Genomic DNA, 14,250 nt, shown 5'->3' with positions numbered 1-14,250 from the left:
ACCTTTGCTGGTTCTGACGTGGAATCACAGGTCTCCTGCAGCGCCTTCCTCCACGGTGGATGCTTGGGCTCCTCTCCAAGCCTCCTTCCCAGCTTTGGCATCAATCTGAGGCGCTTATTGCTCCCAAGGAACCCCACCTCCTGCTTTTTATATAGCAAACATTTGTGCCTTCAGATGCTGCTGGGGCTCTGGGAGCTCATGGTTTGCTGATTACCAAAATTCACTTTCCCTCAGATAGCCTGACACCTGCAAATAGCACCTGTACAGGTTTTTTTGATGGATGACTTTACATTTAGCTGTATAAGATACATATATTTTTTGGTGTTTGGTTAGAGTTTTCCTTTATATGTTATTACAGCAGGGCTTAGCAGCACTAACTCATGCCAGGACCTCATGCAGAAATGTAAAGTAAGAGGTGTTTCCACATCAAGGAACTGACGTTTCCCTTGTACTTTAAACACAGCTCTGTCTCTCCTGGAGTGACATGTACCTATAAAGTTTGGGATATTAAATTTAATAGGGAACAGGCTTCCAGGATCTTTGATTTTTAGCCACAGACTCCTTATTCACAGAGCGTAAAAGGGGAATTGCCAGGACACAGCGTGGCAGGACTCACAGTAGCTGGGGTTTTCCCAAACCTGAGTTCAAGTCAGTTCAGTGCAGAGAACTGCTGAGCTGCCCTGACCTGTGCCAGCATCCACTGCACCTCTCACAGCTCCACACCAGCCTTGGACCCTGGGCCCAGATGCTGCCCTGGGTGCCTCAAACCAGAGCACACTGATGGGCTGAACTCCAAAATCCTTTAGGCTGATTAAATGGAGAGGTCCAGTGGGGACAGGGAACTTGCAGGGGCTCCACAGGTGCAGTCGTTCCCCCACTGTGCCTTGGATGTGGGGCTGAGCTCTTGGGCTCAGGATGGGGATTTAAGAATGGTTTACAGGGGATTTGCTAGTGTTGTTCTGGCAACTGCACCCAGCACACCCACCTCCTAGGAGCAGTCTGCTCTCTCTTAAGAGATAATCCTCATTTTTTTTTTTTGGTACCTTAGCAGTTGGGAGAGGCTCCTGTATTCTGTGTAATGTCACTTGAAAGAGGAACCAGCTGCTGAGCTTTCACTGCCTTCTGGGGTGAGGAGGGACATTTTGTGGTGTGGCTTCTGAGCCATCTGTAAAAACTCAAGGGGGACTATACATTATACTGTCTTCCCTGAGTGTCAGGTGCTGCACAAGTTACCCTCCTGGCAATCTGAGGGTTTCATGCAGGCTGGTAAATCCCCTACCTGATATGGGATTACAGGATTTAAGATAAAGCCCAGAGGGTGACCTGAAACATGCCATCGTCAACCAATCCCTTTGCAAGGGGGTGTCCCATGTCCTGACTCCCTGCCAAAATCTTCTGGCTTAGGGGCTGATTTGCCAGAGAGCCAGGAAAGAAGAAAGGCTGGGCTGCCAAACATCTCCCATCCAAACTGATGTGCTGTTCCTAGAAATGCTGAGACATTCCACCTGTCTCCCAAACCTGCTCCCCTCCCTACAAACCACTGCCACACACCCTGCACTCTGTGGACATGATGGATGGGAATCTCCCAGCCCTGGGCTTAAGATGCAGATAAATAAATCCTGCAGGAAAACCCAGCTGGTTATTACAGTCCCGTTGGAAACAAGGGGTGCGTGGGTGGGGAATTAATGCGTGCAAAACAGAGGCGGATGGGGATTGATGCAGAATAACCCACCCAGAGCAGCCTCCTCTGTGTTTCCAGGGTAGGTTTCAAAGTCTGTTCCAATCTGTCCCTAGAGGGGAGGTTTAAAGCAGGTCAGGCAAACAATGCCTTCCAAAAAATGGAATCTCTCCCCTGTTTGCTGATAGTGGGAGAACAGGATGGAAAGCCTTCCTTGGAAACCCCTTTGTGGGGATACAACATGTGTGGGAGAGGAAAGGGCCTAGACCACCACACAGGTCCTCACCCAAAAGCTGCTGTGGAGGGAGGGGATGTGGAGGCTGGCACAGGGCTGGGGTGCTGTGGTTTCCAAGGCTGTGGATGATCCCAGGGTCCCGAGTGCCCATGGGGCATGGCCATACACAGGGACTGCTCCTGCCCGAGCCCCTGCAGTGTGTGCTGGGCTGGTGCTCAGCTCCTGCAGGGGTGAGACCAGGGGTGATCACAAAACCTTTTGCTTAAACATGGATCAGAGTCAGCTGAGGGCATTGGCTCTTCCCACTGGCTCCCTCTCTGGGTTAAAGCTCCATGAGGAGTTCAGACCCCTAAGGTTTGGCTGTGTTTGGTTGGGGCATTAAGAAGCCCCATGAACAATGCAGAGCAGCCCCCAAGACCCTGCCAGGCCCTTGCAATGTCTGGCTGGATTTTTTTTTCCCCCGATGGCTTTGGCTTTTTGCCTGTTTCTGGATGTCCCACATATCATTACCGGTAGGAGGGAGCTGCTGCAAACCTCCCTGGCCAGTCATTAGGAGCAGTTAAGAGTGTTTTTAAGGCAGGTGTTGAGCACTTCCAAATGCCTGGGGAGGGCTTTGGACACTGTGAAAGCATGGAAACCTTGGAAACACAAGTATTAAATTTCCTTTTCCAAACAACTGGCTGCAGCCTATCACTGCCTGTCAAAGCTGAAGGCACAAGTCAGCACGTTTTTGCATTCCCAAGGGCAGAGATAGGGATTGCTCCAAATGCTTCCCCATTGTAGGGAGAGCCAAGTAATAGGCTGCTGTCATGCTAGGATTTTTTATTCCTTATTTTTAAATAGGGGATGAATTCCTTCCCCTGGTTAATTACCACGTTTCCAGGTTGGGGATTCATTCACATGGATGTGTCATCCTGCTAGCAAATATAACAGCACAAAAGTTGAGCTTTATTGGCTCCCTTGACCAAAGGGCACACAGACCCACTCCACTTCCTTTTCAACACTTTTATTCTTTAATTTGAGATAACTAGCCAGACCCTGAAGAGGAGCCTTTGAGCCCAGATGTCTTTCCACAAATTGGGAATACTCAAACTTTTTTTGCATTTTCCAGTGTAGAGCAGTGCAGAACAGGCTTGGGTTGCACACAGGATGGAATGGTGGTGAGGGAGAAGGGGTGGCTGAGCACACAGAGTTGGGCTGATGGGCAAAGTTCAGGTACCAGCCAAACCTTCTCTGCCCTTGGAATTGCTGGAATTTTGCTTGGCCAGAAGCCCTGCAGTCCAAAAAAGCCTGTGGGACCTGCAGTGTGGCTCCTGCTTTTGGATGGGAGCTGTGGTCAGTGATTCCTGTCAGCTGTTCCTTCCCCAGCACCTTCAGACCCAACAGAAAGGAGAAACATTATTTAAAACACCATTCTCAGAGGGGCTTTTCAACACCTCCAAAGCCAAATTTCCTCCAGGGCTTGCTCCTGGCAGGTGTGCAGGGCTGAGCCTAAACCCAAGAGAAAACAGGGCAACCTGGGGAGAAATTGCTGTGCTGGGTGAGAAACACCATGCCAGGCTGTAGAATCATGCCATCCCTCCAGACATTCCAGAGCCTGGGAGAAGAGGAATGAAACTGGGACCACTAAATCCCAGAAAACATTTTCTCCCAGTGCAATGTGGCTTTTTTTTTTCTTTTAATGTGATGATCCAAAAATCTCAAATACACCCTCGAATTCAACACTGAGAATAAGGCTATAATTAAAACACAGTGAGAAGTATAAAAGCAAAAAGACAGCTTTAAGTGTAGCAACGCTGCTGAAGTGTTTCTCCTTCCTCTTTGGAAAATATTGCTGGATTCAACACGTTGCTGTGAAACATCAGCTTCAACAAAACTTTTTTTCCCCCCTGAAGCTAGTGGGAAAGAGTTGCAGGAAAAAAACTCTCATCCAGTGCTGTATAAACAGCTGTCTCCCTCCTTGATGGGTCCAGGCTGCCTGGCTGCATCCCATCCCTCATTCTTGCTGCTTCCCATCCCCAGCACTCAGCACCTTTTCAGTCTTGGTGTAAATAGAGGTGGGGGGTTGGAACTGGTTGATCTTTAAGTCCCTTCCAACCCTTAACTATCTATGATTTTGTGTAAATGTGCTGATTAACGCTGGTCACTGCCAGCTGTAAATCACAAAATCACTGATTATCCTGAGTTGGAAGGGATCACTGAGTCCAGCTCTGAGCCCTGTGCTGAGCAGCCCTAAGAATCACACCGTGTGGTGGGTTTTGATTTTTTTGTTGAATGCCGAGCTTAGGCCCTGGTAGGGTCCCACCTCATCTTTTTTTTTGGTGTGTTGATGCTGCACGTGGTTTCCTTGTGTGGTGTGCAGGGGAGGGGATGCTGTGCTCTGTGTTAGGGACCCTGAGCCACACCAGCTCATGTACAGCAATTAATGAGAGGCTTCATTAGTGCGAGAGGATGCTGACTGGGGGCTGTACAAGCCGACAGGGGCACTGTGCAGGCTCTGAGGTCTGTGTTTTTGAGGATTTTGGGAAAAGCTCAGATGTGTTCTGCCTGCACAGAGGCACAGTGCAAAGAGGGCGGCTGTGACTACCAAAGAATTAATCAGCACTGGGGAGCCCATCTGAGCCCCTTTCCCCTGAACTCCTTTGAAGCACTTTTCCATCAGGTGTGAAAGACTCTGAGCAGGAGATGATAAACCTCCAGAACCTCAAGTTGGCACCCAGGACACAAATATGCCCCACCAGCCACCACAGACCAGCCCTTCATCCTGACTCCTTGCTGGCACAGCACCACCTCAACAAGTAAATAAGGCAAATTTAAATAGTCTTTATCCATTTATTGCATCTCCCAGCCACAGATTTGGGGGTCCTTTACCACTTCCCTGGCACTAGACCAGTGGGATGGCAGGCTGTACCCTGGAGCTGGCAGCTCATTATTTTTAGCATGGTTTTTGGCTTCTTGCATCTTGCCCCAGCAGAGCAGCAAAGCAGGTCAAGTGTCTAAAAAAACAAGTAATATAAGGAGTGGCTGAGGGAGCTGGGAAGGGGCTGAGCCTGGAGCAAAGGAGGCTCAGGGGGGCCCTTGTGGCTCTGCACAGCTCCTGACAGGAGGGGACAGCCGGGGAACAGGGCTGTGCTCCAGGGAACAGGGACAGGACATGGAAAAAGGTGCCAGAGGAGGTTCAGACAGGATATTAGAATTTTTCTTCGTCGCTGCTGGAGTGGGTCAGGCATTGGAATAAGTTGCTCAGGGAGGTGGAACCATCACCATCTCTGGAAGTGTCTGAGAGGTGTCTGGATGTGACATTTGGAATGGTTATGTGTGGTGCTGGGTTAATGCCTGGACCCAGTGATCCTGATGGTCTTTTTCAGCCTTGATCGGATTCTGTGATTCTCAGTTTCACTGGATGAAATGAGAAAGCTGTTGGCAAAGGTGCTGAAAGTGAGACAGATTCCTTCCTGCCTGATAGATTTCACTTAAATTCTTTCCTCTTCCTTCATCCTCACCCTGCAGTCAGCTGTCCTGTAACAGCAGTGAGACAGCATCTCCCTCTGTCAGACCACTCAGCCTTTATGCAGCTGAATACCTTTAATTTGGTCTGGGAGGTTATCTATTTCATGTTTTATTTTCCATGGCAGGGGGGTTGTAACTAGGTGATCTTTAGGGTCCCTTCCAACCCAAGCCATTCAATTGTTCTGTGATGGTCACACCTCGTTTCCTATCAGTAAGTGAATTTTCACTCATTTCATAAGGGTATGGTCACAAACAATTTGAAGGCATTAACACATGTGTGACGATACTAGGCAATTAGGAGCTAGTTTGTAGACACAGTGCGAGTCCCCTGTGGTGTCCTTCTCCATGTGCCACGTGGAGCTGGAGCTGCTCCCATGATTTTGGCCTTTACTCACTGCACGCTGTCAGGGCCCATGCAAACTTCCCACCGTGTTGCTGGCTCCGAGGGGAATTTTAATGCGCATCCAGGGAAGGGAGCTGCAGGCTCCTGGGCTGGTGAAAGCCTGGCAGACTCCCCTGGTGCTCAGAGAGGCACCACAAGGGCTCCTGTTGAGGGGCTTATCTGCCTGCCCAGTCCAGGACGAGGGGTCACAGGGGGTCTAATCAGGACAGAGTGGGTGAGACAACCAGGCTCCATCCCCCAGCTTGGCTGATTACAACAGGCAGTTCATCCTCAGCTGTAAAAGCTGTCAGTGAGCAAAGCCACGGCTCTCCAGGAGCTGCCATCTCCCTCTGCCACAATGGGACCTGGATGTGAACCAGCCCCAGCCTCCCTGACACCCCCAGCCCCCACGTGCAGACCACAGGGGCCTCAATGAGCAGTCCAGGTTGCCTTACCCAGGGGAGATATTCACGTGCTCTGCAGGTAGCTTAACAGCATGAGACAGATTTTGCTTTTCCCTTGAAGGTGGCTGGGCTCCCTGGCTGCAGCTGTCTGCTCCAGACACCTATCCCAGCTCCTTTGTCCCTTACCAGGAGCCTGATTGCATCAACAGTGCTATAGCCTGAGGAAGGGAGGTGGAAATAAATAGTTCTGCTTTCTGGTTTTTTTCTTTTCTAAAAGCCTGTAGCATCCCTTGTCTGGCTGCAGGGATTACCCAGAGGCTTTACATCTCAGAGATGGGTCAGTGTTGGACTGAGCACACGGATCCCTTGAGCCTTTCAGGCTGAAATATTGGTGGGTGGATAAATATGCATGTGCCTAGATGAAGTCAAACCCTGACTGATGCTAAAGGAGAATTCCCAGTGGCAGAATCACCTAGGACCAGACCAGTGCACTTCTGTGACTCAACGTCACTTACCAACCTGCCAAGATTTATAATTCGCAGGGTTCACCCGGGGGTGCAAAGGGAGAGTTCCTGCTAATGAAAATATGTCTGTGCTGCTTTAGATAATGTATGGAAACAATAAATATAACTGTAGAACAGAGGGAGAAAAGGAAAAAAACCCTAAGCAGCAGCAGTGGAGAAAGAGGTGGTGAGGGGGATGTGCTGAGTTTCCCTGCGGGTTTCTGCCGCGCTCGACGCCTGCGAGAGCGAAGGGTGGAAATGGCAGCAAGCAGCCAAGCAGGTTCAGCTGTCCACAGGCCTGCATCATCTGCTGCTTTCTAAAACCTAATTTGTACCTTCCTCAGTCTGAGGCTGAAGGCTGTGATGCTTCCAGCTGAGTGTTTTGGGTGCTTTGTAGATTGTTGTTCAGCAGCCCTCCCCGCGGGCTGGTGGAGGATTGTCTGCACAGTGCAGGTGGGGATGTGGTTTGGCTGGGGGATTGGCACAGCTGGGTTGGACTTTATGATCTGAGAGGGCTTTTCCGACCCAAACGATTCTATTATTGTATTCTATGGTGCTAAATTATTCTGTGAGGCTGCAGCATCAAGGAGGTGATTTTGCCCCTCTGCCACACTCAGGTGAGAGCTGCCTCCAGCTCTGGACAGGGATCTGTTGGAGCCAGTCCAGAGAAAGCCACTAAGCTTATCAGATAGAGATGGACCACCTCTGCTATGAATAAAGGCTGAGAGAATAGGGATTGTTCAGCCTGGGAATGAGAAGGCTTTGGAACGACCTCATTCCCTTCCAGTTACTGAAGGGAACCTGCAGGAGAGATGGGGCAAGAACCTGGTGTGACAGGTGGGAACGGCTTCAAATTGAAAGAAAGTAGGTTTCGATTAGATATTAGGAAGAAATTTTTTCCTGTGAGAGTGGAGAGGCCCTGGCACGGGTTGCACAGAGAAGCTGTGGGGGCCCCATCCCTGGCAGTGCCCAAGGCCAGGCTGGATGGGGCTTGGAACAACCTGAGATAGTGGAAGATGTCCCTGCCCATGGCGGGGGATTGGAACTAGATGACCTTCAAAGACCTCTTCCAGCCCAAACCGTTCTGTGATTGTGTGATTGTGCGATTGCAGACCTGGGTATCTGTGGGGTGTACTGCAGGCTGTAGAGGCCCAGAGCAGTGGGGTGTCACACAGACCAGCTCCACAGCAGCTTTTCAGCATCACAGCGTGAAGCTGCAGCTTCACAGCAGCAGAGGAGAGCCAGGCCAGCTGGGGCAGCCACTGACCCACACTCATGGTCTGTCAGTGGCAGGAATCACCCAAGTGCTGATCCTGTTGATCCCTGGTGCTGAACTTGGCTTTAGGATGTGATCAAAGAAGATGAGTGGGACTGGAAGCAGCAACCAGCAGAGCATTACACAAAGCAGGAACATGTTGGTGGTGGTCACCCAAGGGCATCCCTGGCCATATGGCCCTACACCATCACAAAATGCCACAGCCTCTTTTGGGTCAGACTTGTCCCCAGTTAGGCCAGAGAACCACCCAGCTCTCTTTCCCACCCCACAGACAGCCTGGCTGGCCCAAGACATGATTCATTTCTCCAGCAGATCCTGTCTCAGTATCCATGTATTATGACAAATTCTAAGGCTTGCAAAGCACCTTTTAGAGCTGGATTATCTAGATTCAGGCATTAGCTATCTCTGTGGCTTAGCTGAGCATACGGCAACAAGTGCTGTCCCGGCTGGGAGCTTAGGTGGGTGTGTGGGCATCTGGGGGCATTTTGAGGACATTTGGCCTCAACCTGTGAAAGGAAAACTGCCCAAGACTGGAGCAAATAATCACCTGCTTTGCTGACACAGATGTGATGCATTGCTCATCTCAGAGCTGCTGATCTTATGTTGCTCTGAGCTGTCATCATCTGCTACAGCAACAGCATTTAAATGCAAGGAAGCACCATCAGGACAACAAAATGCTTTTTGGCTGGTGGGCAGCCTGACAGTGATCCCAGGTAAATCAGTTCTCCAGAGCTCCAGACAGGGGCAGCTGGAATTACTCAAGGCACCAGGAGCATGCCAGTGACCCTCATGGAAGGGGCTGGTTCTCTCATCCCAACCAGCAGGCTGGCACAGCAAAAGGTGTTTCCAGGCTGGCTTTGGGTCAAAAACCTCTCTAGGGCTGGTGAGGACTTTATTTTGCCTCTGTGGACTTCCCTGAAAATCTTCCCTAGAGATATTAAAGAGCTGGACAAAATCCTGAGAAATGTGTTCTAGGGACCCTGCCTGAGCAGCAGAAGTGGACTAGATGATCTCCAGTGGTCCTTCCAACCTTAATCCTGTGATTCTGTGATTGTCTCCTGGGCTGCAGAATGCAGGTGTTTGGACATGGAGGGTGAGCCCATAAAAACATCCAAGATCTGGCTAATCTCTCTTCCTCCAAAATCAAAGTACCCCAATGGAGGAGGAGAATCCTTCTATGATATGGGGACAAAAACTTGAGTTCATTAAGCTGAAGGAAAGTCTCTGCCTTGCTGATCCCAGAGCAACATTGCCTTCACGTGGGCACCACTGGGCAGGAGATGGGGAATTAGGATCCTGGAGCATGATAGGCACACTTTGCCTCCTCATTGTCTTTGCTGTGGATGTGTCCCCAAAGCTTGGCTAATGGAAGTGTCAGCTCTGCCCTTGCAGTGGGGAGTGAAAACAAAAGCTGGCATGTGGTATCAGGACTCGGTTTAGTCATGGATTAGTCTCTGCTGTGGCAGACATTGCTATCCAGGCAAAAAGCAGATTAAATCCGTGAATTCAATTTTCTTGCAGTATCTTATGGGCAATGCTTATGCTTGTTGGTGTCAATGCAAGTGTTATCTAGGACCACACTTGTGGCTTGGAAAAGAGGGAGAAGACTTTGTGCTAGCAAAGTAATCGCGAACAGAGCTTCTGGATCTCCACAACCCCCTGAAAGCAGGGGGCAGCCAGGTGGGGGTCGGGCTCTGCCCCCAGGGAACGAGGGATAGAAAGAGAGGAAATGGCCTTGAGCTGTTCCAGGAGAGGTTTAGGTTGAATATTGGGAAAAGTTTCTTCACAGAAAGTGTGGTCTGGCTCTGGAGGAGGCATTCAGGGAAGTGGTGGAGTCCTCACTTCTGGAAGTGTTCAATAGTCATGTGAATGTGGCACCTGGGGGCAAGGGTTGAACATGAGGACTCTGGGTTAATGAACTCTCTGATCTTGGAGAACTCTTCCAGCCTTAACAATCCTGTGATTCCCTGACACTGCTAATGTGTGAACCTCTGTGGAATTCAAAGGGACGAGTGCCTGCTTTTGGTGTTGATTGTGGTGAGCTACCTGGACAAGGACGCTCAGCTCATGTTTGCAGGGTGACACTGCATTTACCTTATGTACACCAGACCAAAATGTGGGCTGGGAAAGCAACCCCCACCAGGGCCCTTTGCATCTAGATGCAATGAGCAGGAGAAGGTAAACTCAAAAACAACTAGCTTTAAAATGTAATCTTCTGTTTTGAGCTGTTATTAGTTTGCCAGGGCTTTCTGGGGCTCACCAGCACCCTGCTTAGTGAGGACTGGCTCTTTGTTTTGCAGACTGGCTTGGTTATGCCAGCAGTGTAATTGGATAACTGCTAATAAGCATAGGATTGCTGAAGTATTCCCCAAAGTCTTTGCTTTGCTGTAAAAATCCTCATCAGCAATTGGATTAGTTGAAGAGAATGAACAATTACTACGTAGGGTAATGTGTTATGTTAAGACAAATTGATGGGTTTTATTTAATCATATGGTTGCGGTCACATCTTGACGGTGTTATTCCAATGAAGAGAAATGCATCACTGCACCAGTAGGCACTAGCAAAAAATACTGAAAAATGCTTTATTTAATTAATTAGTTCCTACAGATAAGGCTAATTGACTCTGTACCAGAACAAAATGAGTTAGGCTTTTGCTTTCAGATAGGTTAGCTCTATGTATCTTCCTGCACACATACCACAGATAAAGTTTGTGTGTTTTGGACCTTGGGAAAGTGCATGACTGAGTTCCTCTCAAGGACTCTCTTTGTATGAGAAGCAAAATCCAAATCAAAACCATGACCAGCTGATCTGCCTACCTGGTGCTCTCTAGTTCACCATGGCTCTGGCATCAAAGGCCCTCCAGAGATTTAACTGAATTAAGGGCTCCCACAGCTCAGTAAAAGCTGGGAATCAAGGGCTGAGGTTATACCAGGCATCGAGAGACAAGAGAGTCACAGGAGATGAGAGACAGGCTTTCTCTGCTTCACTTATGTGCTAGAGAACGTGTCCTAGGAAATGTGGGGGAGTCTTGCTGGGTTTCAATGTCTGGTATGGCCCTAAGGCATTTTTGTCTGGAATTCAGCTGAACCTCAGCGGGGTGGCACAGGTTGGAGTGTTGGTGTGTGCAGAGGGTTTGGCACTTTCACCTGCTCTCACACCTTGTCTCCAGGCCTGCACAATGGTTTACATGTGACCTGCTGCAGCCTGGGAGAGCACACGGCCCTCAGAGGCTGAGCAATTCACCACGAGCTCCTCACAGCAGCCAAGAGGCTTCGCCTCACAATTCCCTCCAATAATGGGCCAGGGGAAGTGCAGGATTCCCATTCATTATGCAGCTTTTACCTCTTTGTGGTGAATTTGGGCCAGGCCACCAGCAACAAATACAACTTGCAGGGAAACAGGGTATGTGAGTGGCTCTTTGGCCTGGGTTTGCAGCTCTGTCATTGAGGAGCAGCAGGTCTGATCCCACCACCTCTGGCTTTAATTAATATCGTGGCCGAATCATGCTGTTATCTGACAGCAGGGGAAATTATCACCTCAAGAAGCACTGCTGTGGGTGGCACATATTGTGTAACCTGCTCTCTCTTGGAGGGGCACTGTGGAGGATTAGTTTGCATTTAAGAGGTGCTGTGTGTAATTATGCACAGTTTTGCAAACCTATCCATTTCTGACAGGCCCTCTCCTGTTGTTTCTCCTGCTGGCATCTGGCTTGCTCAGGACTCCCTGAGCTGCTGTGATGGACTGGCCCTGCCTGCCAGGGAGATTTGAGCAGGAGGGATCTGGGTGAAGAAGGCATGATGTACATGCTTGTGCTTTGGGATGAAATAGTTTCTCTTGGTGCTGTTGTTCTGGGATGTTTTGTACCATTCACAAGGATTAAAACAGAAAGAAGACGATGGGGTGCTCAAAACACTGTAAAAAGGCAGGTGTCCCATCCTGGGGTTTATCCTCAGCAAAGATGCATCTCTAATAGCCTCAGTCAAGTCCCATCCTTCATTTCTGAATTGACTCTTTCCCCAGTTAAAGAGCCAGAGGTTTTACATAGCGCCTGTAAATGCTCCAGGAATGTAGGAATTAACAGGCCAGAGTGGGCCAAGGGCCTGTCCAAGCGGGGATCTTGAGCACGGTGCAAGCCAGTGCCAGATGTTTTGCAAAACGCCTCCACTATGGATATCTTTCACACCTCATTTCTCCCTCATTCCCATCAGCTTCATGGCTGGTCCCATAGCATTCCATGTTGTGTTTCCAGCAGCTGCTCTCTCCCTGCCTGCAGCCCATGAGGATGGGTTGTTGAAGGATCTCAGCAAACACACAGGGCCTCCATCCCTGCTTTCAGAGGGGGATGTTGTCTCACTCATGTCCTGAAGTCAGTGTGAGGAAGATTTTTACAGCAGAGATTATTTCCTTGCCTATGAGACAGTTTTAGAGAGACTAGGAAATGACTTGCAGGAAAAGTCTGCAATTCAGGGAAAACACTCAAAATTTCTGTGAGATAATATACAGAACCCAAATATTTTAGAAAACAGGTTTTGTTGTTTATTTCATTTTCTAGAGTGTTTGAGTCTATATCACAGAATGGATTATATTGGAAAGGACCTTTAAAATTCATCTAGTCCAACCCCACGGCCATGGGCAGGAACATTTCTCACTAGGCAAAGTTGCTCCAAACCTCATCCAACCTGGCCTCAAACACTTCCAAGAGGATGCATCCATGTCTTTTTTGGGCAATCTGTGCCAGGGCCTCACCACTCCCAGCACAAAAAAATACCTTCCTCTTATCTAGGCTGAGTCTCCTCTCTTTTTGTTTAAAACCATCACTCCCTTTTCTATCTCCAAAGGCTCTGTTAAAACTTTTTTCTTTTTCTGCTTAAGACAGGAAAGACAAAACAAGCTCAAAGCAGTTTTCATCAACATACACTTCAACTTGGAGCCAAAACAGGACTTTGAACCCAAACCTACGTTTTGGCTCCAGCATTTTCTTGGATAAGAAACACCATTAGTCAAAACTAGCACTCTTGTAATCAGCTTTAACTTGTTCCCTTTTACTTGTGTTTTTTTACAAACCTTTTGCAAGTGGAGAGTGACAGCTGTTTGTCCAACTCTTTTCCTGGGTGGTGCTCTGTCCTGACCACTGCTGGCCCCTATGACCTCTGTGTACGGTTATTAATTTTTGTGGTGTTGTTGAGGGTCTCAGGATGAGGTGGGAGATGAGAATTGGCTCCTAAGTTCCCAGAAGTTCGATTTACTATTTTATGATATTATATTATATTAAAAGACAATGATATACTAAAACTGTACTAAAGAAAGAGAAAGGAGACATCAGAAGGCTAGCCAAGAATGATAATAAAAAACCTGTGACTGACTCAGAGAGCCCGACATAGCTGTGATTGGCTATTAATTAAAAGCAATTCACATGTTAGGTAAGCAATTCTCCAAATCACATTCCAAAGGAGCAAAACACGGAGAAGCTGAAGCTTCCCAGCTTCTCAGGAGAAAAAAAGCTGAAGCTTCTCAGGAGAAAACATCCTGGCGAAGAGATTTTTCAGAAAATACATCAGTGACCGCCGTGTGCTCTTCTCTTCCAGGTGCTCCCTTTCAAAGGTCTCAGCATCCCCATGCTACCTCCTGCCGGCACTTCCACCTGGGTCCCCAGCCTCAGCTCTCGGCCGACTTCGCCCTGCCTCACGCGGTGCAGCCGCAGCCGGGGCTGGCTCCCCACATGGCCCCCGCGCACCAGCACAGCGGCGCCCTGCACCAGCCCCTGCCGCCCGTGCCCGCCCTGCCCTTCCAGGACGTGGCCGGGCCCCCCTTCCTACCTCAGGCGCTTCACCAGCAATACCTCCTCCAGCAGCAGCTCCTCGAGGCGCAGCACCGCCGGCTCATGCCCCATCCCAGGTAAGGGCATCCCCAAGGATGTGGAGAGGCCACGCTGGCTGCGCGTTGCCTGCGGAGCCATAGCCACGCTGGTGGGGTGGGGTTTTCGTCTCCAGCTCACCTGTGTGTGCTGAAAATGAACTCACCTGAAGGGCAGGCTGCACCTGAAGGTGCGCCCTTCCTGTGGGGATCCCGCTGTGCCCATCTGGTGTATCCCATTATTGTCACTCCTGGGAGAATCACGGTGGTGTTGCTGGGGGCCTTTCCAGTCTCTGTGTGCATGAGCTGCATCCTCACAGGAGCTGTTTCAAACCCGTGCATGCCCACCTGCCTCATCAGGTCGTACACATGGAGGTCGTGCTGCTCAGGGCTGCTCAGGGTTTCTGTC

The 14,250-nt window shown here is 49.5% G+C and overlaps 1 protein-coding gene across 1 annotated transcript in view; it reads left to right on the top strand.

Annotated features, from left to right (window-relative positions):
• Nucleotides 1-14,250, top strand: part of ARK2C (arkadia (RNF111) C-terminal like ring finger ubiquitin ligase 2C) — a 50,522-nt gene that overhangs the window by 24,887 nt on the left and 11,385 nt on the right. The window contains exon 2 of the mRNA XM_064736238.1: nucleotides 13,574-13,883. Coding sequence (XP_064592308.1) covers nucleotides 13,574-13,883 — 310 coding nt within the window. The remainder of the gene's footprint in view (nucleotides 1-13,573; nucleotides 13,884-14,250) is intronic.

This window comes from Zonotrichia leucophrys, chromosome Z (assembly GCF_028769735.1).
Source record: "Zonotrichia leucophrys gambelii isolate GWCS_2022_RI chromosome Z, RI_Zleu_2.0, whole genome shotgun sequence".
Taxonomy (NCBI): Eukaryota; Metazoa; Chordata; class Aves; order Passeriformes; family Passerellidae; genus Zonotrichia; species Zonotrichia leucophrys.
Note: the sequence above shows the minus strand (reverse complement) of the source record. Positions and strands in the feature narration are given on the sequence as shown.